The sequence below is a fragment of the Octopus sinensis genome, linkage group LG25 (genome assembly GCF_006345805.1).
Source record: "Octopus sinensis linkage group LG25, ASM634580v1, whole genome shotgun sequence".
Lineage (NCBI taxonomy): Eukaryota > Metazoa > Mollusca > Cephalopoda > Octopoda > Octopodidae > Octopus > Octopus sinensis.
The window spans coordinates 8,169,780-8,196,821 of NC_043021.1; the positions used below are offsets into that span (position 1 = coordinate 8,169,780).

Genomic DNA, 27,042 nt, shown 5'->3' on the forward strand with positions numbered 1-27,042 from the left:
GTATGAAAGCCTGATGTGTATTTGTGTGAGGTGTGTATAGACGTGTGCATATATATGTATATATATGAGTATGTGTGTGTGTATGTATGTGTGTGTATGTATGTCTGTGTGTGTGTATTTGTGTGAGGTGTGTATAGACATATGCATATATAAGTCATATATAAGTGTGTGTATGTGTATGTGTGTGCATGTGTGTGTGTATGTCTGTGTGTGTGTGTATTTGTGTGAGGTGTATATAGACATGTGCATATATAAGTGTGTATGTGTATGTGTGTGTATGTCTCTGTGTGTGTGTATTTGTGTGAGGTGTGTATAGACATGTGCATATATATGTATATATAAGAGTATATGTGTGTGTGTGTGTATATGTGTGTGTATGCCTGTGTGTGTATGTCTGTGTATGTATGTGTGTGTATGTGTATGTCTGTGTGTGTGTATTTGTGTGAGGTGGGTATAGACATGTGCATATATATGTATATATAAGTGTGTGTGTTATATCATCATTTAACATTTATGTTCCATGCTGGAATAGGTCGGATAGTTTGACAGGATCCGATGGATTCAAAGACTGCATTGTGCTTCTAAGCTTGCTTTGGCACGGTACCTAGAGCTGGATATCCTTCCTAATGCCAACCACTATGTATAACTGGGTGCATTTTCCATGCCACCAGCACTAGTGAGGTTGCTATGAAGCCTGAAAGTCTGGGATTCCTTTTTACAAAGTGGGGCTACAATAGAAAGGGAAGGAGCTTTATGCTCTAAGATGAGGGGTTAAAATGTGAGAGAAAAAGCCAGAACAGAACAGAGCTACACAGCGGTGAGCTGGCAGAATCGTTAGCACGCCGGCCGGAATGCCTAGCGGTATTTCGGCTACTGTTACGTTCCAAGTTCAAATTCTGCCGAGGTCGACTTTGCCTTTCATCCTTTCGGGGTCGATAAATTAAGTACCAGTTACACACTGGGGTCGATATAATCGACTTAATCCGTTTGTCTGTCCTTGTTTGTCCCCTCTGTGTTTAGCCCCTTGTGGGTAGTAAAGAAACAGATATTGTAGAAGAGAGACTGGGAGTTGTTGGGAAGAGATAAAAAAATAGTGGTGATAAGATATCAAGGCTGATGCTCAAGATATGAAGTGAGAAAAAGTGAATGAGGGCACAAACCAGGGAGTGTGGATGTGTAGGGTGTACGGGGGGGGGGGTGAGAGATGGTCAGAGATAGGGAAACGGATGACAGGGTGAATATAATGAAGAAAAGTTGTTGACTGGATGATAAATAAGGAAGGAAAGATAGCGAGCAAAGGAGGTGACAACTGTAAAAGTCGGGTAGGACTGAGGGGGGTGAACGATGATACATAATTTGGTAGAGAAGAAAGAGGAAAGGAGATGAATGACAGAGCAGAAAAAAGTGGGAGTTAAGAGTAGCAGAATAGAAATAATAATAATAATGATAATAATAATAATAGTAATAGTAATAATAGTAATAGTAATAATAATAATAATATAATAATAATAATAATAGTAATAATAATAGTAATAGTAATAGTAATAATAGTAATAGTAATAGTAATAATAATAATAATAATAATAATAATAATAGTAATAATAATAGTAATAGTAATAATAATAATAGTAATAATAATAATAATAGTAATAATAATAATAGTAATAGTAATAATAATAATAGTAATAATAATAATGATAGTAGTAATAGTAATAGTAATAATAATAGTAATAGTAATAGTAATAATAATAATAGTAATAGTAATAATAATAATAGTAATAATAATAATAATAGTAATAATAATAATAGTAATAGTAATAATAATAATAATAGTAATAGTAATAATAATAATAATAGTAATAGTAATAATAATAATAATAATAATAGTAATAGTAATAGTAATAATAATAATAATAATAGTAATAATAATAATAATAAAATAATAATAATAATAATAATAATAGTAATAGCAATAGTAGTAATAATAATAATAATAATAATAATAATAATAATAATAATAATATAATAATAATAATTCTTTTGACTATAGGCACAAGGGCTGAAATTTTGGAGGAGGGGGGATTAGTTAGTTACAGTGCTCAACTGGTACTTATTTATTGGTACTGAAAGGATAAAAGGCAAAACGAACCTTGGTGGAATTTGAACTCGGAACATGAAGCTAGAAGAAATGGCGCTAAGTATTTTATCTGGCGCAGCAACAATTCTGCTAGTTCACTGCCTTAGAATAATAATAATAATAATAATAGTGTTTTTTTTTTAATATTTTCCACCAGGGCGAAGGATGAGTGGGGACAATACAAAGACAGATTAAGGTGGTGAGCTGGCAGAATTGTTAACACGCCGGGCGAAATGCTCAGCTGTATTTCGTCTGAGTTCAAATTCCGCCGAGGTCGACTTTGCCTTTCATCCTTTCGGGGTCGATGAATTAAGTACCAGTTACGCACTGGGGTCGATAAAATCGACTTAATCCCTTTGTCTGTCATTGTTTGTCCCCTCTATGTTTAGTCCCCTGTGGGCAATAAAGAAATAAATACAAAGACAGACGTAAAGTGGAAGGGGTTGACACATGATAGAATGATTAAAAAAGAAAAAGAAAATGAAGAGTGGCGCATAGGCGCAGGAGTGGCTGTGTAGTAAGTAGCTTGCTAACCAACCACATGGTTCCGGGTTCAGTCCCACTGCGTGGCACCTTGGGCAAGTGTCTTCTACTATAGCCTCGGGCCGACCAAAGCCTTGTGAGTGGATTTGGTAGGCGGAAACTGAAAGAAGCCCATCGTATATATGTATATATATATATATGTGTGTTTGTGAGTTTGCGTGTCTGTGTTTGTCCCTCCAACATCGTTTGACAACTGATGGTGGTGTATTTACGTCCCCGTAACTTAGTGGTTCGGCAAAAGAGACCGATAGAATAAGTACTAGGCTTACAAAGAATAAGTCCTGGGGTCGATTTGCTCGACTAAAGATGGTGCTCCAGCATGGCCGCAGTCAAATGACTGAAACAAGTAAAAAAGAATAAAAAAAAAATAAGAGTATACACAGTATACATAAGAAGAAGGGAAATATGCATGATATATGGCACTAAAAGAAGAAAAGAAAGAAAAGGTGATAGTGACAGGGTCCTGATACAGAAAGACCTCGAGAGATACTCAAGGAACCCCACCGTCCAAGATCACCCTGAATACAAAGGATGAGTGCCCTCTCTAACTTCTTTCCTCCGACTCACATGTCTACACTGAGCAGGTGCTGCTGTGCATTGCAGCAATCCAGCCTCTGAAATTGGGTCCGAAACTGGCTGCTTTAAGGATGGCTTCCAAGTAGCAATGGTCAACTCTATCAAAAGTTTTCAACTGATCTAAATTGATCAGGGCCCCACTGAAGCCAGCTTTAGTCTCAGCCCTCTCTATGATGTATTGCATAAGGTGGAGGTTGCCGTGGATAGACCAGCTCAGGATTGCGCATGTTTGTGCCTCCCCAACCAGACTACTGATGACAAGCACCAACCTTGGCCAAAATTTTAAACTCTGTGTCTAGCATGGTTATGGGCTGAAAATTCCCTATTCCGTCCCTATTGTTGGCATCCTTTCTCAGCAGCGTTACCACACCCTGGTTAATAGCACTAGATTTCGAGCAGGAGTAGTGGGGGAGCATCATAACCATGTGCTGAGAGGAATTCTTTGGGGTTTGAACAATTCACCTCTGGAAACATGGGTGTTTCATTCAAAGACATTTTGAGTGGGACAGGCTACTCAACTTGAAGAAAATTCTAACTGGGCCCCACTTGCAAGGTCATCCTTAAACAACCCTTATTCAGGGACCTTTTGATCAGGATGGACTACTCAGCCTAAGAAAACTCTAACAGGGCCCACCCAACCTGCAAGGTCATGTGCTGTTTATCTTGATATGAGATCATCATGTCACGCACATATGGTTGTGATGCAATGTGCCTGGTGTACCCTTATCAGATGGGCAGTCATGATAGGTATATTGGGCTTCATATATTTGTACTCCAGTGTCACTTTGATGGCATGCACTGCTCCCTCTCACTCAACAATGGTAGTAGTAGTAGTAGTAGTAGTAGTAGTAGTAGTAGTAGTAGTAGTATTAGTAGTAGTAATAATAATAACAATTTACCTGATGTATGGTAAATATGGTGTTACATGGCCATTTGAAACAGAAATTACATAGGTAGTAATAAATGTCAGGAAGGTTACTACAACCAAAGAAATTGGTAACATTTCCAAACCTAAGAGAAAGCACATCTGGAAGAATAAGAAAACAAAAAAACAGTTAAACAAAAGTTGAAATCAAATTAAAGAAAATAAATTTCAAATGCTTTTGTTCATTTCATATCTTATATATAGCTTTAGTCATAATGTGTAAAACTGACTCAAATATCACGGAGATGTACTTGCATAGCAAGTGACCTGATCTGAGATCGTGTGCTGGAACTGGAACGGAAACAATTGCAGCGTGGAAGGTGTTTATAAGCCATTTAAGAAACACACAAAATCCGTTAGATTCACTTCAACATTTAAGTTTAATTTGTCAAAATATTTTCGTTGCTTTGAGGCTGTGACCTGTTCACCGAGGTCAACTTTGCTGTTCACTGAGATACAGCATGGAATTTTGTCAGTGAACAGGTCACGGTGTCAAGGCTACGAAGATATTTTGACAAATTAAATTTAAATGTTGAAGTGAATCTAATGGATTTTGTGTGTTTCTTAAATGGCTTATAAACACCTTCCACGCTGCACACTCAAATATATTTTTGTAATCATCATCATCATCATTGTTTAACGTCCGCTTTCCATGCTAGCATGGGTTGGACGGTTCAACTGGGGTCTGGGAAGCTGGAAGGCTGCACCAGGCCCAGTCTGATCTGGCAGTGTTTCTACAGCTGGATGCCCTTCCTAATGCCAACCACTCCGTGAGTGTAGTGGGTGCTTTTTACATGCCACCGGCACAGGTGCCAGACTAGGCTGGCAAACGGCCACGATCGGTTTGCTAGCCCCGTCTGGCACCTAATATTGAAATTAAACTGCTTTGCACTGAAGCTGAGGAGCACTGGTAATGGCCCAAACACTAGAGCCTAAAGCTTTAGCAAAGCTTACCTGTTAGTTAGTTAGTTAGTTAGTTAATTTGGCTCAAAAGCAAATAGCAAGGCCATGTAGGGGGACATGGAGTTAAGTACAGGGTGGTGTTCATGTAAAGAGTTCAGGCCACTTGAGGTCAAGGGAGGCTTTGAACAAAGCGGTCGTCGGCATCTTCACTATCTCGTCTGGCAGCTTGTTCCACGGATCCGCAACCCGGATGGAGAAAGCTCCTCTCCTTCGATTGAGATGAAATCGTCGCAGGTAGAGCTTTTCGGAATGACCCCGCAGCCGACGCTCTGGAGCAGGAGTGAAGAACAGCTCTTTCGAGAGGTTACACTTTCTGCTTATGATGTTGTGGGCGAGAATGAGATCACCACGGCGGAGGCGTTTTTCAAGAGAATAAAGGTTGAGCGTCCTCAGCCTTTCTTCATAGGACAAATTTTTGAGACCATGAACCATGCGGGTAGCCAGCTTCTGGACTCTTTCGAGAACTCAACAGCCATAAGAAATCTTTCTCTTAATTCTCTCTAGATCTAGTACAATCATCCCTCTTCCATTTACAAAATTCTTAAAAAATATTCTTTCTTTTTAATAATACATTAACAGGCACAGGAGTGGCTGTGTGGTAAGTAGCTTGCTTACCAACCACATATTTCCTGGTTCAGTCCAACTGCGTGGCACCTTGGGCTGGTGTCTTCTACAATAGCTTCGGGCCGACCAAAGCCCTGTGAGTGGATTTGGTAGACGGAAACTGAAAGAAGCCCATCGTATATATGTATATCTATATATATATATGTATGTGTGTGTGTGTATATGTTTGTCCTACCAACATCGCTTGACAACCAATGCTGGTGTGTTTATGCCCCTGTAACTTAGCGGTTCGGCAAAACAGACTGATAGAATAAGTACTAGGCTTACAAAGAATAAGTCCTGGGGTCAATTTGCTTGACTAAAGGTGGTGCTCCAGCATGGCTGCAGTCAAATGACTAAAACAAGTTATGGGGATGTAAACACACCAGCATCAGTTGTCAAGTGATGTTGGGGGGACAAACACAGACACACAAACATACATACATACATATATACACACACACACACACAAACATATATACGATGGGCTTCTTTCAGTTTCGGTCTACCAAATCCACTCACAAAGCTTTAGTCAGCCCAAGACTATAGTAGAAGACACTTACTCAAGGCGTCACACAGTGGGACTGAACCTGGAACCATGTGGTTGGTAAGCAAGCTACTTACCACACAACCACTCCTACACCTACATATTATATGTATATTATATGTGTGTACCAGCTAGCAGACAATATAGCTGCTGAGTTTTTATGATGGATACTACTTAATATTGGTTTAAAATTTTGGCACAAGGCCAGCAATTTCAAAGGAAGTGGTAAATCAATTACATCCACCCCAGTGTTCAACTATTACTTATTTTATCAACCTCAAAAGGATGAAAGGCGAAGTCAATCTTGGCAGAATTTGAACTCAGAAAGTAAAGACAGACGAATTGCCACCAAGCATTTTCTCCAGCAAGCTAACGTTTTAGCCACCTTGCTGGCTGCGGAGTCACTCCGTAAAGCTCTATCTGCGACGATTTCATCTGAATCGAAGGAGAGGGGCTTTCTCTCTGAAGACGCTCAACCTTTATTATCTAGAAAAATGACGACGCCGTGGTGATCTCATTCTTGCTCACAACATCATAAGCGGAAAGTGTAACCTCTCGAAAGAGCTGTTCTTCACTCCTGCTCCAGAGCGCCGGGTGCAGGGTCACTCCGAAAGCTCCATCTGCGACGATTTCATCTCAATTGAAGGAGAGGGGCTTTCTCCGTCCGGGTTGCAGATCCTTGGAATAAGCTGCTGGATGAGATAGTGAAGATGCCGATGACCACTTGGTTCAAAGTCTCTCTTGACCAGAAATGGCCCAAACTCTTTGCATGAACATCCTCCGTGTACATAACTCCATGTCCCCCTACATGGCCTTGCTTTTGGCTTTTTGAGCCAAAAAATTAACTTAACTTAACTTTATATAGTAAAAGTTTATATAAGTAGCTTGCTAACCAGCCACATGGTTCCGGGTCCAATCCCACTGCGTGGCATCTTGGGCAAATGTCTTCTGCTATAGCCCCAGGCCGACAAATGCCTTGTGAGTGGATTTGGTAGACGGAAACTGAAAGGAGCCTGTCGTATATATGTATATATATATATATATATATATATGTATGTGTGTGTGTTTGTGTGTCTGTGTTTGTTCCCCTAGCATTGCTTGACAACCGATGCTGGTGTGTTTACGTCCCCGTCACTTAGCGGTTCGGCAAAAAGAGACCAATAGAATAAGTACTGGGCTTACAAAGAATAAGTCCTGGGGTCGATTTGCTCGACTAAAGGCGGTGCTCCAGCATGGCCGCAGTCAAATGACTGAAACAAGTAAAAAAGAAAGAGAAAGAAAGAGATAAAACTCTGCAGGGTTACCCTCTCTGTTTGCATAAACTCTTAACGGACACATAAAGAGAAAACATTACAACTATTCTAAAAATTTTTATTAAAAGATAAAACTTTGCAACACCCCCCATGTACATAAGAATGATCCCAAATAACTCCATTGCTTTGTTACTGCCAAAGTACTCTAGAGTCAGCATCTCATTCCATATTTCCTCTCCAACAATGTACCATTCTGCACTCACAAAGAACTACATTTCAAGCTAGACAATACTCAACTATCAATCACATAAATGAACGAAAATATAAAAGCAAAATAAAAATAACCACTGAAACACAGAAGTGTCCCACTTCTGAACCCAGAACAATGTGGTTGGGAAGCAAGATTCTTACCCCACAGCCATGCCAGTGGCTTAACCCTTTAGTGTTCAGATTACTCTGTTAAATGTAATACTTTTTCACTCAAATTGTTTTGAATTAATCATGCATTATCTCATAGCTTTGAGGTTTCAATGATGTGATTGCTTATTTTCAGAATGTCAATGTAGGTTTGGTGTGAGAGGCTGGATCTGGCCAGTTTGAATATAAAACAAGTAGAATATCTGGGCCAGATATGGCCGGTTTAAACACTAAAGGGTTAAACCGGCCCTATCCGGCCAAAATATTCTACCTGTTTTATGTTCAAACTAGTCAGATATGGTCATTCATAGCTACCTAATTGTGTCATTTTTAAAAATAAACAATCACATCATTGAAATCTCAAAGCCATGAAATGATGCAAGATTAATTTTACATGGTGTGAATACACAAGCTTCATATTTGACAGAATAATTTGAATGCTAAAGGGTTAATATACTAGTTTTAGATATATTCATCATCATCATCATCGTTTAACGTCCGTTCTCCATTCTAGCATGGGTTGGACGGTTCGGCCGGGGATCTGGGAAGCCAGAAGGCTGCACCAAGCTCCAGTCTGATCTGGCAGTGTTTCTACAGCTGGATGCCTTTACTAACGCCAACCACTCCATGAGTGTAGTGGGTGCTTTTTACGTGCCACCTGCACAGGTGCCAGGCGAGGCTGGCAACGGCCACGATCGGATTGGTGAATTTTACGTGCTACCGGCATGGAAGCCAGTCGAGGCAGCACTGGCATCGGCCAGTCGAGGTGGCACTGGCATCGGCCTAATCTTTGCAGAATTTTGACAAAAGCTTTCTGCATTTCAGTGGTTATTTTTATTTTGCTTTTATATTTTCGTTAACATCTAGCCACCTAACTCCCCATACAGCAACCCCCTTAGTTATTATGTGTGGGGCACAGTTGAACAAGAGAGCAACAAAACTCCTTGTAACACCAAAGATGAACAAGGAGACAAGGATTCACCAACTTAAGGCTGTCCAGAAGAGTTGCAGGAGATTCCGAAGTTGTCTGGAGGACATGGTTGAAGACAATGGCAATTTTATTGAATGAATTTACACTTTAGTATTTCAAGATATTTTTATGAAATTTTGAAATATATCTGTTGAATTTTTATGAAATATATCTGTTGAAATGAGATGTCAGTATTATTTTCATTTTTGCGTAATTTAGACGAATTTATTCACTGCACCTTGTATACATACATACATGTGTGTGTGTGTGTGTGTGTGTGGTGTGTGAGTGGGTGTATTTGTGTCTTTGACTGTCCCCCACCACTATTGAACAACTGGTGTTAGTGTGGTTAGATCCCTGTAACTTAGCGGCTTGGCTAAAGAGACTAAGCTTTAAAAAAAAAAGTATTGGGGTTGATTTGTTTCAACTAAAACCCTTCAAAGTAGTGCCCCAGCATGGCCGCGCTGAAATGACTGAAATAAGTGAAAGATAAAACACAATTACTTCAATTATTACTAGCAGTATCGCCCGGTGTTGCTCGGGTTTGTAAGGGAAATAACTATATAAGCATTTTTAAAGAGTTACTTCTCTTATATAATAGCAAAAAATGCATTAAAAATGGGAAAAAATGATGGTAAATTTTTTTTAAATCGTAGACTCATCGTAGACGCGCGCTAATACCCAGAAGGGCTCGATATGAATCACGATTATAAGATACCCGCTTTTGGTTAAACTGCACCGCAAAATGTGGGAGTAGTTAGGAATCTAAATCGTAGGAGACAGACACACAACTTCACTTTTATATATAAAGATATTACTGCAATTTAAAGCCTCAATTTCTTTATTAAAAAATCTTACTGACAAAGAACTAGACAAAATAATTCCCTCCACATTTCTACCAAGTTGTTCATGGCATGCATCACAAACTCACATAAACACACGTACACAGCATAACAAAAAACTAAATACTTAGACTTATTGGCTACTGTAATTTAATACTAGTATCATTCAGTTAGTCATAAACTATTCCCATGAATATGTTTCACAAACTGTAGTGGGTTAACACTCTCGTGCTTTATCTGATAAATCTCAAATTTTAGGACTTTGACATAGATGAGGAACAGGAACTAGCCCTCCATTTTCTCAAGTAGTGTATGTGCATGTGAGATAGAGAGCAGGGGGGAGACTGAGGGGAGTGAGAAAGGGGGGAAGGGTAAAAGAGAGAGAATGGGTGGGAAGTCAATGATGTGAAAGACTTGTAATAATTTGAAGAATTCGCATCACCAAATGCTTCTTTTCAGACATCACTATAATTTTAGGATGTTTACATAGCTTAGGAATTTTAAATTAAAATATAACATTTTGAAATATAAGCATATAAAAATATGGAAGCACAAATTTGAAAAGACATGTCTTTTACTCTTTTACTTGTTTCAGTCATTTGAGTGGAGCCATGCTGGAGCACCGCCTTTAGTCGAGCAAATCGACCCCACGACTTATTCTTTGTAAGTGTAGTACTTATTCTATCAGTCTCTTTTGCCGAACTGCTAGGTTACAGGGATGTAAACACACCAGCATTGGTTGTCAAGCGATGTTGGTGGGGGACAAACACAGACACAAAAACATAGACACACACACACAGACACACATATATGGTGTATCAGCATGGCCACAGCTCTGAGCTGAAACTAGAGAAAAAAAATACATATATACGACAGACTTCTTTCAGTTTCCATCTACCAAATCCACTCACAAGGCTTTGGTCGGCCCGAGGCTATAGTAGAAGACAGTTGCCCAAGGCGCCACGCAGTGGGACTGAACCCGGAACCATGTGGTTGGTAAGCAAGCTACTTACCACACAGCCACTCTTATGCCTATGTATTAATAATTGTTTTGAAACCATTAACATTTTCTCTGTATAACACACTTAAGTGAATTTCATAAAATGGTTTGCTGAATAATGATCACATGAACAAACTAAACTGAATTATTATATTTCTTAGCAACCAAAGGTATTTTAACTATTCTCATATCTTACACGTGTGTAAGGAAGAAAAACAATTTATCATCTCTTTATGTCAAAATGGTTTAAAGATAAGCATTTCTAACCAACCGAACCCTTATAAACAATTTATCGTATCACTATGACCAATGAATATTCTAAAAATATCAGCTCAACATTCCCTCCAAATAAAATTCATGTCAGTTGAATTAGACTAGGGAGGTGGCACAGAAAAAGCATCCAGTACAAACAATTAGGCAGTTGATTTTAGGAAGGTTATCCAGTCACAGAAACTATATCAAAGCAGACACTGGAGCACAATACAGTCCTTGGACCCATCAGATCCTGTCAAATCATCCACCCCTCTGCTCCCTCTCACATCTTCACTATCTTCTCTTTCTCCTCCCTCCCTCCCTCCTTCCACTCACTCTCAACCTGTGGTGGCCCTGTTTCTTGTCTACTGCAAGACACCTTTTTTCTGTCCCTCAATACTTTCACCCCCAACCTCAGTTGAGGACTCTTATCTTGCAAGTTACTTGGTGAACTCAATGCTGGTGGCATCACATAGATAGCATTCAGTACACTCTGTAAAGTGGTTGGCAATAATAATAATAATAATAAGGGCATCCTGTTGTGGGGACCATGCCAAAGCAGACAGCTGAGATTGGTGCTGTCTTTTCATTTGCCAATTCCTGTCAAACCATACAGCTCATGCCGGCATGGAAAAACGAATCTTAAATGATGATGATAATGGTGATGATGATGGTGATAATGATTCTGGCTCTTGTGCAAATGTTTTGTCCCTTCCATGGTCCATATATAACCATGTGATTTGTAAGCAAGTTATTTACCACACAGCCACACCTGTGCCTAAAAGAATAAAATTCTAATAATGTAGACAAACATACAGTTCTCACTGCTAATGACTGGCACTCCATCAGTTATGACAACGAATGTTCCAGTTGATATGATCAATGGGACAGCCTGCTCATGAAATTAACATGCAAGTGGTTGAGCACTCCACCACATAGACATGTACTCTTAATGTAGTTTTCAAGGAGATTCAGTGCGACACAGAATGTGACAAGGCTGATGCTTTGAAATACAGGTGCTATTCATTTTTGCAAGCTGAGCAGACTGGAGCAACGTGAAACAAAGTACCTTGCTCAAAGACACAGTGCACTGCCAGGAATCAAATTCCAAACCTTCTGATCAAGAGCCAAAAACCCTAACCACTAAACCACACACCTTCACACTGGTCAGAACAATGCTTTTAAAATAGGTAAACAGAATTTGAAGGGCTTTTAGGTATAAAGCAGTGGATCTCATCCAGGATCCACATGACCCTTGGGGATCCATAGAAGATTTTGTGGTTAAAAATAATGTGCAATAATTTGGTTATATTTCTGCTATACTCTTTTACTTGTTTCAGTCATTTGACAGCAGCCATGCTGGAGCACCAATTTTAGTCGAGCAAATTGACCCCAGGACTTATTCTTTGTAAGCCTAGTACTTATTCTATTAGTTTCTTTTGCCGAACTGCTAAGTTACGGGGGAGGTAAATACACCAGCATCGGTTGTCAAGCGATGTTGGGGGAACAAACACAGACAAACACACACACACACATGCATATATATACACATACATACAACTGGTTTCTTTCAGTTTCCGTCTCCCAAGTCCACTCACAAGGCTTTGGTTGGCCCGAGGCTATAGTAGAAGACACTTGCCCAAGGTGCCACGTAGTGGGACTGAACCCGGAACTATGTGGTTGGGAAGCAAGCTACTTACCACACAGCCACTCGCAAACAATATATATATATTTTTTTTTTCTCACTATTTACACTTTTTCTTCTGACTTTGTACCTCTTGTATTTTTTTCTCTTTTTTCTCACCAACTAACCCATTTTCTTCAGTGGTTTTCCTACTCTCCCTTGCACCTTCCTCCCACCTTCATTACATTCACACAGCAGATACTCTCCTATATATGCACACGTCGCTCTACCTTCTCTTCCCATACAAGCACATCCCCACCTGGTCACTAAATCATTTGTTTTAAGCATTATACTGATAACACCTTCATTATAACTTGTCCCACTCATTTTGTCTTTTTCTTATTTTTACTCATTACCACACACACACACACACACACACCTTCAATGTAGTGATGGGGGGACTACAATAGTGCTGACATCTGCAACCTTATAGGATTGTATATACTGCACACTTTAATGACGAGGTTCCTGTCAGTCTTCCTTAGTCCATACAGAAATGATGCTTTAACCATAGCCATCTCTAGAAGAGCTAATGGATATACCCTAGATAGCCTTCAAAAAGATCTAATTTACATCCTTGGTTCCACTGAATGCAACATTACAATTTAGAGCAGGCCTGGCCAACTTGAATTACATTGCAGGCCACTTTAATCATAGAAAGTTTCTTGAAGGTTGCTTGTACACTGACAGAATTGAAAACATTTTGCTTCCCTATGCTATTATTACAATAATGAATGAAAGATCAATGATTCAACATGAAATATTATCATTGCAAAAGCAGTAGTATCGTTCTTTTTTACTTCCCACTGCAATCTTTAATTTTTGATAAAATTTTAAAAAATGTTTGTTTAAATAAACCCATTTCAAGAAAGTATCAAGCAGATCGCAAGATAAAAGTCTGCGGGCCGCATGCGACCCACATGCCTCGGGTTGGCCAGCCCTGATTTAGACCAATCTTACCACTGTCAACTTTTTAAATGTTATGTTGGATCTGGGTAATCTGGGTACCTGTTCTTACAGACCCTACTACAAACTAAATGAGAGGTTGTCGTACATCAAAATAGTCTCCGGCCACACATCTATTGTGTTCAAGAACCTAGTGAAGGGTGCCAGCAACAGGATTTTGAACTTGTCCTCCAGGCAAGAGATTTTTGACACCGCAGCCCCCTATAACAATAAGGCTTTAGTGTTCAGTGGGTTTAAGGAAGACATCCATCTCCTATATATCAGACCCTAGCACCAGCAAAAGAAGTGCCAATGTAAAGTCATTTGGTTTGCTCCACCTTTCTCACTCAATGTCAAGATTTTTATGTGGGAAGGATATTCTATAGATTAGTGGGCAAACACTTCACAGTCACACAGATACGGAAGTTTGTTTTACAGACACAATGTAAGCACCTCTTTTACTTGTGCATCCAGCATTAAGAAAATATTAGCGAGCACACCTAAGTCACAGGCAGAAGTAAGGTGCTCATGTAGAGTATACAATGAATGCCCAGTAGGTCAATGCAGTGCTGAGGGAGTAGTGTATGAGGCTGAAGTGGTGATCAGAAGTGGCAGAGTTAGCAACAGCTTGCCAATAACAATCACAACAGCAACAGAAAATAGCAGTGGTAGGTACACCAGCAACATGTCAAGCGGCAGAGGCAGCAATACCAACAGCTATACCTGTTTCTTTATTACCCACAAGGGGCCAAACACAGAGGGGACAAACAAGGACAGACATAGGTATTAAGTCGATTACATCGACCCCAGTGCGTAACTGGTACTTAATTTATCGACCCCGAAAGGATGAAAGGCAAAGTCGACCTCGGCGGAATTTGAACTCAGGACGTAACACAGACGAAATACCGCAAGGCATTTTTGCCCTGCGTGCTAACGTTTCTGCCAGCTCGCCGCCTATACCAGCAGCAACAAAGCAGCTGGCAGTAGTGGCTACACCAGGATTGCATCCAGAAATAGCAGCAACATCAGCAACAGTACCTGTGGCAGTAGCAGCAGCAGAGTTAACAATAGCAACTGTAACACTACCAGCACATGAGCACAGACATAGAAATATGTCCCTTCCACAGATGACCCCTTTCAGCAATGTCTGAGGAACCACAAGTCCTCCATCAGAATACCTGAGAAGTGCAACATCATGTCCCTGGCCAACTAAATATAGTATCTAAAAGAATAAGGCATGCCATACATAACTAAACGGAGGCTCCTAGAACAACTGGGGCCATACCTCAACAGGAGTATATGATGTAAATGTGGTGAGCTGGCAGAAACGTTAGCATGCCGGGCGAAATGCTTGGCAGTATTTCATCTGCCGTTACGTTCTGAGTTCAAATTCCGCCGAGGTCGACTTTGCCTTTCATCCTTTCAGGGTTGATAAGTTAAGTACCAGTTATGCACTGGGGTCGGTGTAATCGACTTAATCACTTTGTCAGTCCTTGTTTGTCCCCTCTGTGTTTAGCCCCTTGTGGGTAATAAAGAAATAGGTATTTTGTCTGCCGTTATGTTCTGAGTTCAAATTCCGCCGAGGTCGACTTTGCCTTTCATCCTTTCAGGGTTGATAAATTAAGTACCAGTTACGCACTGGAGTCGATGTAATCGACTTAATATCTATGTCTGTCCTTGTTTGTCCCCTCTGTGTTTAGCCCCTTGTGGGTAATAAAGAAATAGGTATTTTGTCTGCCGTTATGTTCTGAGTTCAAATTCCGCCGAGGTTGACTTTGCCTTTCATCCTTTCAGGGTTGATAACTTAAGTACCAGTTACGCACTGGGGTCGGTGTAATCGACTTAATCACTTTGTCTGCCCTTGTTTGTCCCCTCTATGTTTAGCCCCTTGTGGGCAATAAAGAAACAAGGAGTATATGATGTAAGCATTGCTTGGTTAAGAGAGCAAGAATCCTGAAAAACTCACTTGAACCAGGGACTTTTTTAATTTCCAGAAAAGAAACATTAAGTCAATGCCTCCATCAAAGGCATTTCCTGTTGCAAGCTTGGAATTCTCATTTGCAGAATAGGAACATGCCACCAGCTTCGAAACGCATTATGGACATAACTGGAATTGATGTAAGGGGGATAACCCCACCCCACCTGAAAGCTTACTGGTAGGGGTCATTCCAGATATTTTTGATTTACAAAACTGACATGATGTTTTCCTCCCTCCAGTTGTAGAGAGGTTACGTGTCTCTGCCTATTTGAGTCTGATAAGTCACCTATACAGCTGAGTATTCTACAGGTGTGAAAGTAGTGGTCACTCTCTGACCAGCCATAACAAACAACCTTCTAAATATATATATATATTATGGCTGCCCCCTCGTTATCGAGTATGGCCATTGCACGAAGCTTAACTGTTACTGGTGCTGTGATCAAATGTGACTTTTTAGCCCAGCTAAAGATCTACAATGTCTTGTACAAAATTGGCAACTAAAACCTTTACTGGTAATAGTCGGCTGTAGTTGTAACTGGGCTTCATGTACCTTTGCATGTCGTTTAAGTCCTCCTGCCGAATTACACTCTCTTCCACTTGCCCGACAGATATGATTAGTATGGTGTGTTACACCACCACCAGTGGCCAGGTTGTCACTCATCTGTCTCATATATATACACACATGCATACATATTGCATAGGTGATGAGGTGATGCAACACAATAATCATATCATAGACATAACATTCAGAAAGAATCTGATAATATTACTATCAGTTAATTTTTTGGTACAACTTAAATACAGAGGTCCCGATGCATCTATGTAATCCTAACCCTAAAACCAACCCTACCCTAACGAGTGAGCACTGTAGAAACATTGTTTGCATAGATGCATTGGGACCTCTGCATTTAAGTAGTGCCAATTTTTTGGGGTTTTTTTTCCCCCATGACCTTCACAAGGTCTTCTTGAGATCAGCTATCTTGAGGGTGTCATGGTTCTGTTTAAACTTTTTCAGGTTAACACCTGCAGCAAGAAAAACACCAGCAAGAAGATTCCAAAGGGCCAATGTTTTGGGGGGAGAAGGGATTAAGCATAGTGATCAGTGAGGGGATGAGTGCACCAAGGGTAACAAAAGGTGGAAAGCTGAGTGGGCTAGAGGTGCCTGAGTGATGGAGGTATAAGACTAGCCAGCTCTGAGATTATAGTAGCAATAGTTATAAGTATAATAGCAGAGAGAGAAGACAGCATGTGCTTGGGTTACAAACTAGAGCATATCTGTTAGTGACTGAATTACAATTAGCTGAGTGGCCCTTCTCTGGATTGAATCCAAGATGTGTTTACTAGCAGCATTGTCCCAGATGTGGGACAGAAGAGTGTCAACAGCTGTTGGGAGTCTGAAATGTTCTGGATCTGAAGGACAAGTCTTTGGGGATGTAGTTCTAGTTGAGCTAAGGATGTGTTTCTACTCAGAGAGGTCCTTAAGTGCTAGTGAGGCCTTGAACTTGGAGCTTCAGTGAGGGTCTTAGCTGAGTGCAACACATGTTTAGCAGAGATGCAGTGTGGTGATAGTGTCTGAGTTTTTTTTTTTTTTTTGCCGGTAAAAGTAGGTTGGCATGGTTCCATTGAATGATCCTAAAGGTCTTTGTTTATAGAATCAATGTATAGTTGGTGTGAGGTGGCTAAGCTGCATGTGGGCTGTGCATGTTCGGGGAAATAAGGGAGTCAAATATATATTTTATACAATTACATATCTTATTTTCAAATAGCATAATCAAGCATATACATTTGAGCCATTATTGTTTGTTTCGTTGGAGAAATTTATTTACATTTGAATTTGTTATAGAGTTGTAATTCTAGTTAGCATTTCCTTGGTGTTTACGGTTGTAAAACGAATAATCACCTTGATAAGTCTAAACCAGTGACTTGGTAGAAGTTTTAGTAATGCAAAACCTTTTCGACCGTTGAAGGAAATGGAATAATTTCTCGTATTTTACCATATTTAATCTAATCTAACCTTCATCGGTTAGAAAATACGGAATAATTTCTCTTACTTTAAAAGGAATTATTATTTAACTTCCTTGGATACAAGGTTAATTTAGACAAAAATAAAAAAAACAATTTATTCATTTCACTGTTTGACAGTTAATAATAGAAATAAACGTAATTCGTTTTTAACGAAAACAGAAACAAAAAATAAAAATCTCTGGTGGGTGCCAAAAAAGTAAATTGCTGTCGAGATTGAACTGAGAAAACTCGTTTTCTGTTCTCTCTGTTGAAAGACATTGCATAATCAAATACTGTAGTAGTAGGTCCCATCGATTTAGTTCCATTGCAGAAATATATACGGACACTTGTTTCTTGATCGCAAGATCTTTCAAAGAAAAATCATTCTTGGCTAAACAAAAACCAAACACCTGAGTTGTATATTTCTCAGACATGATGTCTCAAATAATACATTATCTAATATATTCCTACTATTTTTGAAGACTGGTAGATATACTTCCTGTCGTCTTTCTATTTTTTAACCAAAGAATAAAAAAAATATTAACATATTCTTGTTGTTAAGAAGTTCATCGAGTTGGGATTACGTCTCTACCCACAAAAAGTCGATTGCACCCCACCAAATCTTCTCAGCAAAACAAACTAGCGGCAGTACAATCTAAATAAAATTCTTTCGTAGCCATTCAATATTTGTTATTGTTTAACCACGGTCGAATGATCAAGATCCAGCCACGACCATCGTGTCTGTTTCATTGTTTTCAGACATGGAATATTTTGGGCTGCTGTGTCAAGTAGGGTGCTGTATTGAAGGAAATTTGACTGCTACTTCTAGCAGGTGGATCGACTGCGGGACTTTGAAGGGAAAAATAAAGATTGAATTAAATGAATAAAGAAAATTTAGTGGAGATATAAAAGACATCAGATGTGCGAAAGGGCGATTGGGGTATATGAAGAGATAGCATAAACAAAATACTGAATATAAAATCTTGGTTCAACTCTTTTACTTCCAAACTGACGAGGAAGTCTATAGGTAGACATATTTACCTGCTAGAAATAGTAACTAAATCTCTTTCAAATTATATCAAATCTTAAAAAAGGGAAGGACACACTGTAGTCCCACCCTACACTTAAAAAAAAAAGAATAATACTGGATGGTCATGCTGGAACACCTCCGATCGTAAATCTGCACTATGATTGCTAAGCCTGATATAAAAGACATCAGATGTGTGAAAGGGCGATTGGGGTATATGAAGAGATAGCATAAACAAAATACTGAATATAAAATCTTGGTTCAACTCTTTTACTTCCAAACTGACGAGGAAGTCTATAGGTAGACATATTTACCTGCTAGAAATAGTAACTAAATCTCTTTCAAATTATATCAAATCTTAAAAAAAGGGAAGGACACATTGTAGTCCCACCCCTACACTTAAAAAAAAAAAGAATAATAATACTGGATGGTCATGCTGGAACACCTCCGATCGTAAATCTGCACTGCGATTGCTTAGCCTGAGGCTAAACGAAACTACTTCCTTCATACTTTGTAATTAACAAAAAAAAAAAATATAGATGTTACGAAACTTTTCATAGATGAATCTGAACAATCCAAAACAAGAAGAGCCAGCAATCGTCGTCGACAAATGGTAAATAAAAAAGACAATCATACCTTGGCACACAAATGGATTCAACCAATATTAACAGCGGAATGAACGGCCGAACGACGAGAAATCTGTTATAATTTGTTGACTCGCCTTTTATTTCAATTTATCTCTTACTCTATTTTTCTGTCTTACTCCCTCTTATCTTTCTGTTTATCTAAACATTCTCATTTTAATCCTGCTATTCATTTCATTTCTCCCCTTCGCTCTTTCTATTCCTCTCATTTCTCTTTCTATTCCTCTAATTTCTCTTTCTATTCCTCTCTATTTCTCTTTCTCTCATTTCTCTCTATTTCTCTTTCTCTCATTTCTCTCCAATTCTCTTTCTATTCCTCTCATTTCTCTCTACTTCTCTTTCTATTTTACACACTTGTCTTCATTTCTTTTCCCCTTTTGTTCAAAAGCCAGTTCCCAGCCTATTTACTACTTTTTATCTTATTATAGTTAATAAAGAAAACATCATTATTATCATTATCATTATTATTATTATTATTATTGTAAGTGGTAGTATTTCAACTCTGATAGCGGGATACACCTTCTATACGAAGTTTCTGTACTGAATAGCAGTGTCATCATGTGCCTCTAATTATGCTCTGCTCTGCTTAACTGTTCCCGAGAAAATTTTACAAGTCCTTTATGAAAGAACTGGGAAGTCGGACTAAAATGTCGAACTATAAAAGCATTTAGTTCGGTCCTCTACGATCCGAGTTCGAATCCCGACATCGTCGGTTTATTTTTGTCTTTAATTTTACCTCTCATTCGAGTTCTTGTTGTTGATTCGTTTGTTATTTTTTCCTTTTCCTCTCTTTTTTAATTTTTTTTTTTACTAACTTTGTCGGTATTACTTAAGAAGAGTGGTCTCGGTGCGCGCACACGCGTACTCGCGCATCCGCGCTAGCTAGTCGTGACTAGTCGATCCATACTTTGTGGTTTTGTATTTTATTTACTTTGTTTTAAAAAATTATTTACTTTGTGTTTTATTTACTTTGCTAGGTAGTAGTTCTAGGATCGACTAGTCATGACTAGCTAGCATGGATGTGCGAGTACGCGTGTACGCGCACCGGGACCACTGTACCAACTTTGACGGTGGGAATTGGCCGGTTTCACCACTCCTTTCAGAGCTCGTGTTTCCAGTGGAAGGAAGTTGTTCTCAAATATTTGCGACAACTTATATCCCGTTACAGGTACCAACGGGACAGATAGTCGGATGTTCACCCTAGACGATAAATCAAGTCGCCTACAACTCTCCAAATTAGTGATCTTTGAAAGATTGTAAATAAAAGATAAAAGAAATCTTGTTTTAAAGTGTTGCTTTAATCATATTAGAGAAGTACGAAGTTAAGTTGTCCTGTAATATTTACTTAGCAACTAAATTAGGTTATCTTGTATAATAAGCAGTTTCACCTAATAGTTAGCTAACCAAATATATTTTCTTCTGCCATTCAGGAAATCTTAGTTGAGTAAATAGGGATAAACAAAAGATAAAAAAAACTTCAATGTGAATAAAAAAATTAAATTACTTTTTAAACCCTTTTGTTACTGTATTTATTTTGAGATGCTCTGTGTTTCTTTCAATTACTTTAAATATAACAAAGAATTTAGTAAAATAACTTAGTTATCATTAAGCTAGCGCTAGGAACATAAAATTGTGACTACGGTTCAGTGGAAGATTTTGATTCAAAACTTATGAAAATAAGATATTTGTACTCAGAGCCAGAGGCGGTTTCAGCCGGGTTGGTAATGAAAGGGTTAAGGAATTTAGTAAAATAACTTAGTTATCATTCAGCTAGTGTTAGGAACATAAATTGTGACAAAGGTTTGGTGGAAGATTTAAATTCAAAACTTCTGAAAATAAGATATTTGTACTCAGAGCCAGAGGCAGTTTCAGCTGGGTTGGTAATGAAAGGGTTAAAGAAAAAATGACCTTGTTTATAAGCTACTGGAAATATTAGTTTCATAATTAATAGTAAAAATAACTGATCAGATTTCAAATCTAAATTTTGATTTAGGCCAAGACATCCCTAATTAATTAAAATATCTTTCTCCATAATCCATTCCTATTCAAAAGTAAAAGAAGGCTGACTTACAGTCAACAGGGGCAAAAAAAAAAAAGAAATGTTAAAATGATGATAGCGATGGTGATTCAGTCTGGTGTTTTAGCATTCTACTACACTTGATGTTCTTATTGTGGAGGCGTAATGGCCCATTGGTTAGGGCAGCGGACTCGCAGTTTCGATTCCCAGACTGGGCATTGTGACTGTTTATTGAGTGAAAACACCTAAAGCTTCACAAGGCTCCTGCAGGGGGTGGTGGTGAACCCTGCTGTACTCTTTCACCACAACTTTCTCTCACTCTTTCTTCTTGTTTCTGTTGTACCTGTATTTCAAAGGGCCAGCCTTGTCACACTTTGTGTCACGCTAAATATCCCCGAGAACTACGTTAAGGGTACTCGTGTCTGTGGAGTGCTCAGCCACTTGCACGTTAATTCCACGAGCAAGCTGTTCCGTTGATCGTATCAGCTGGGACCCTCATCGTCGTAACCGACGGAGTGCTCCTACTACACTTGATGTTCTTATAATTTTCTAAATATTTACACCTTTTCAGCTGTGCTAGCTATCTAACAAACTTTCTACCATAGTTGTTAATCTCTTCAAATCTTTTAAAGTCACTGCTTAATTCTGGGTGGTTGGTAACGGAGGAGAAAAACTTGGTTCAGAAATAAAAAAAAAAAAAAAAAAAAAAATTACACATTTCACTCAACACCATCTCCCCACCCTTCGATTCCTTCCCCCTTCAACTAATTACATGGAAGTGTTACGGACAGGCTAAGTAACGAACTGACAAGCAGATTTATTATAAGATGCTAAAGGGTTAAAGTCTCCTTCTCTCTCTCCCATGTGCCCCTGCATCCTCTATTGTTCCCTGAATTCCTCAAACCACCTCTTTAACCAACTTTTTCTGCACTGAGAATATCTCACTGCTGAGATCATCATTCTTGGTAATTTCAACACTCACAGCTCCTGTGGGTCCCATATCTCACACCAATGCTGCCAATGCAGAAGCAGAATCCTTTGCTATTCTCAACCCTTGTCATAAATTGGCTTCATCTCTTAAGCTCTGGACCGCCACCCTTGATCTCTTAACCTCTGCCACTGCACCTATTGGATTTCTGGGCCATGCCTCGTTGCAACTATCCAGCATATGCATATTACACCCACTTTTCCCAGACTGAATGGCACTTCAAGTCCACCAGCTGATTGAAGCTCAGTATGGCACCTCAGGCAAGTATCTTCTACTATAGCCCGGGGCTGACCTAAGCTTTGTGAATTGGCTTTTGGTTGATGAGAATCGGTGGTGGCATCTTTCATTTTAGTTCTATTAAAGACTAGCAGTATCGCCCGGCGTTGCTCAGGTTTGTAAGGGAAATAACTATAAAGCATTTTTAGAGAGTTATAGCCAAAAAATAGCAAAAAAATGGAAAAAAATGATGGTAAATTTTTTTTTAGTTAAAAAAGGTGGAGTTGCGTCCCCTAGACAGTTTGCGGTTTGTGTTTCTGATTCTCGACCCCATGTCGAATTTATCGATTTTTTCAGAACTGGGGGAACTTTTCAAAACTTTAGCTGCGTTAGTTTTGAATTATGACATTGGGCTATGTGTGTGTCAAGTTTCATCAGAATCGGTTGAAAGCCGTGGTCAGGGTGAGGGTACAAGCAAACAGACACACAGAAACACGCACAGACAAACTGCCGTTTATATATAGAGAGATATTTGAAGTTGTCAGCACTGTTTTTGTATATTAATAGGTTGACAATGTGATATAATTATTAAAAATAAAAAACAAAACAAAACAAAAAAAACCGTCATGTGATTCAGTGTTTTATAAATAATTTATTCATGAGATCATAGTAATTTAATGAGAGAAACAATTACTTATTGTTGTTGCGATTGTCCCAATATCCATTATCTTCCTCTCCGCTACCCTCCTATTTTAATGACTTCAATAAATATTATTAATGTAGGTGCAGGAGTGGCTGTGTGGTAAGTAGCTTGTTTACCAACCACATGGTTCCAGGTTCAGTCCCACTAGGAGTGGCTGTGTGGTAAGTAGCTTGTATACCAACCACATGGTTCCAGTTCAGTCCCACTAGATGGCTGTGTGGTAAGTAGCTTGTTTACCAACCACATGGTTCCAGGTTCAGTCCCACTAGGAGTGGCTGTGTGGTAAGTAGCTTGTATACCAACCACATGGTTCCAGGTTCAGTCCCACTAGGAGTGGCTGTGTGGTAAGTAGCTTGTTACCAACCACATGGTTCCAGTTCAGTCCCACTAGGAGTGGCTGTGTGGTAAGTAGCTTGTATACCACCACATGGTTCCAGGTTCAGTCCCACTAGGAGTGGCTGTGTGGTAAGTAGCTTGTTTACCAACCACATGGTTCCAGGTTCAGTCCCACTAGGAGTGGCTGTGTGGTAAGTAGCTTGTATACCAACCACATGGTTCCAGGTTCAGTCCCACTAGGAGTGGCTGTGTGGTAAGTAGCTTGTTTACCAACCACATGGTTCCAGGTTCAGTCCCACTAGGAGTGGCTGTGTGGTAAGTAGCTTGTATACCACCACATGTTCCAGGTTCAGTCCACTAGGAGTGGCTGTGTGGTAAGTAGCTTGTATACCAACCACATGGTTCCAGGTTCAGTCCCACTAGGAGTGGCTGTGTGGTAAGTAGCTTGTTTACCAACCACATGGTTCCAGGTTCAGTCCCACTAGGAGTGGCTGTGTGGTAAGTAGCTTGTATACCAACCACATGGTTCCAGGTTCAGTCCCTCTAGGAGTGGCTGTGTGGTAAGTAGCTTGTATACCAACCACATGGTTCCGGGTTTAGTCCCACTGTGTGGCACCTTGGGCAAGTGTCTTCTACTATAGCCTCGGGCCGACCAAAGCCTTGTGAGTGGATTTGGTAGACGGAAACTGAAAGAAGCCCATTGTATATATATATATATGCGTGTGTGGTGTGTTTGTATTTGTTCCCCTAGCATTGCTTGACAACCGATGCTGGTGTGTTTATGTCCCCATTACTTAGCGGTTTGGCAAAAGAGACCGATAGAATAAGTACTGGGCTTACAAAAGAATAAGTCCTGGGGTCGAGTTGCTCGATTAAAGGCGGTGCTCCAGCATGGCCGCAGTCAAATGACTGAAACAAGTAAAAGAGTAAAGAGTATTATCTAAATAAAATAGAAAAGACAGCAAAGACTATAAAGAGAATATGGATATGATGTTTAGAATAATTGCAATTGGATTAAAATCAAACTTAGTAAATTCCCTAAAAACTTTCAAGCAACTATTATTTTTTGCGGGGTTATTTCTAATTCTTTCTGCTATAGGCACAAGGCCCCAAATTTTTTTGGAGAAGGGGCTAGTTGATTATATCAACCCCAGTGTTCAACTGGTAGTTATTTTGTCAACCCAAAGGGATGAAAGGTTGAAGTTGACTTTGGTGGAATTAGAATGAAGAATGTAAAGATGGAGGGAATGCTACTAAGGATTTAGCCTAGTGTGCAAAATTTCTAATAAGTTGTGTTAATTCAGTTAAGCTAATTTTTTTTCTAAATAATCAAAAATTTAAACGTATATTTGCCATTTAAATATGGCTAACCCCTAAGGGTGGATGCTACTGTAGTTTGTAGCCCCAGGAGGACACCTCCTCCAGCTGGCTATAGAGCCTGGGGCTACAAACTACAGTAGCATCCACCCTTAGGGGTTAGCCATATTTAAATGGCAAATATACGTCACAATGTGTTGCAGCTACTGTTTATAACTTGCTCTAAGATTTATCATTACAAAAATTTAAAGCGCTTTAGAAAATTAACTTTTTTCTTGGTTAAAGTGAATAATAGATATCTGGTTAGGCTGCTTTGCCATTCACCAAATTAAAACCAAGTCACCATCTAAAGTTCTCAATGAATCATGTTTCTATACATAAAGTCATTACAGGGATTAATTGCCAAGAGTACTGGGCTGTGTGCCAGGTGTGTCTCTCTACATATATCTGGCTAAAGGTGTGAATGTATGTTAGCTAGAATGAGGTAGCTAATTCTATGTTCATTATAGGCAAAGTGATTCTTCTTAACCCAAGGTTGAGTAGCCAACCAAGGATCTTATTCACCTGTCTTTTCAGGAACTGCTGCTCCTATAAGATCACCATTTTAACACTGTTGTTGAAATCTAAAGTGAATTGAAGAAGGTCCTTGACATGCTTACGGAAAACTACTTCCAAGCCAGATTCCAAAAGTGACAGGAATGCTGGGACTGGTGTATTGTATCCCAATTTTTGAAAGAGATGATGTTAAAACTTAGGTAGTCCTGCTGGACTGGCTCCTGTGCAGGTGGCACGTAAAAAAACACCATTTGAGCATGGCTGTTGCCAGTACCTATTTCTTTATTACCCACAAGGGGTTAAACATAGAGGGGACAAACAAGGACAGACATAGGTATTAAGTCGATTACATCGACCCCAGTGCGTAACTGGTACTTAATTTATCGACCCCGAAAGGATGAAAGGCAAAGTCGACCTCAGCGGAATTTGAACTCACAATGCAACGGCAGACGAAATACACCGCCTGACTGGCTCTTGTGCCGGTGGCACGTAAAAGCACCCACTACACTCTCGGGGTGGTTGGCGTTAGGAAGGGCATCAAGCTGTAGAAACTCTGCCAGTTCAGATTGGAGTCTGGTGCAGCCATCTGGTTCGCCAGTCCTTAGTCAAATCGTCCAACCCATGCTAGCATGGAAAGCAGACGTTAAACGACGACGGTGATGAAGTATTGGAACACCATTGTAGTATGTGTGCAAGTGAAATTGACTGCAACTGAATCTGCAGAAAAATAAATGGATCAAGTGCACGCGTGTGAGAATGTCTGCAAGTGGTGCCTGCAGAAAACAAAACGCATTAATTTTAGACATGTCTGTTGCAAGGATATAGATTTGCTGGCATGAGAATAAATGAAGCTTGCAGCTGCATACATAATTATTCTCTATAGCAAAACCAAGTCACCTAATAAAGTTTTCAACAAATTTATTTACATAAAAGACATTACAGAGATTCATTTCTGAAAGTATTGAGTTGTATGCCTGGAATGTCTGTTTATTTGTATATGGCTAGAGGTGTAAATGAAATACCTATGTTTTTCATGTTTTTGGTGAGAGGCAATAAAGTTTGGTGTTCATTGTAGACAAAGTGATTCATTTTGTATCATGGTCAAGTGTCCAACCCATCTTCTCAGGAATCTCTGTAAACTTCTTATTTTTTATTGCCTACAAGGGGCGAAACATAGGGTGAACAAACAAAGAGATTAAGTCGATTACATCGACCCCAGTGCGTAACTGGTACTTAATTTATCAACCCCGAAAGGATGAAAGGAAAAGTCGACCTTGGCAGAATTTGAACTCAGAACGTAAATACAGACAAAATACTGCTGAGTATTTTGCTCAGCGTGCTAATGTTTCTGCCAGCTCGCTGCCTTAAATCTCTGTTAACTTCTGCCCTTGTGTTGCATTCACCTCATTTATAGGCACGGTTGTGATGGTGATGTTTGGTTACAACCATTACACAATGTTGAGACAACGGTACATGGATGGAAGCACTCCGTCGGTTACGACGACGAGGGTTCCGGTTGATCCGATCAACGGAACAGCCTGCTCGTGAAATTAACATGTAAGTGGCTGAGCATTCCACAGACACGTGTATCCTTAACGTA

General features: G+C 39.4%; 1 protein-coding gene across 2 annotated transcripts in view; it reads right to left on the reverse strand.

Moving 5' to 3' along the window:
• Positions 1-19,513, reverse strand: part of LOC115224359 (DNA damage-regulated autophagy modulator protein 2) — a 40,642-nt gene extending 21,129 nt beyond the window's left edge. The window contains exons 1-2 of one of the 2 annotated variants that reach the window (XM_029795235.2): positions 19,303-19,513; positions 4,156-4,283 (exon numbers count right to left, since the gene is read on the reverse strand). In XM_029795235.2, coding sequence (XP_029651095.1) covers positions 4,156-4,283 — 128 coding nt within the window. In that variant the 5' untranslated portion in view covers positions 19,303-19,513. Of the gene's footprint in view, positions 1-4,155; positions 4,284-17,879; positions 18,062-19,302 lie in introns of those variants that run through there. The other variant, XM_036513271.1, reaches the window with a different exon arrangement.
• Positions 19,514-27,042: the final 7,529 nt, after the last annotated feature.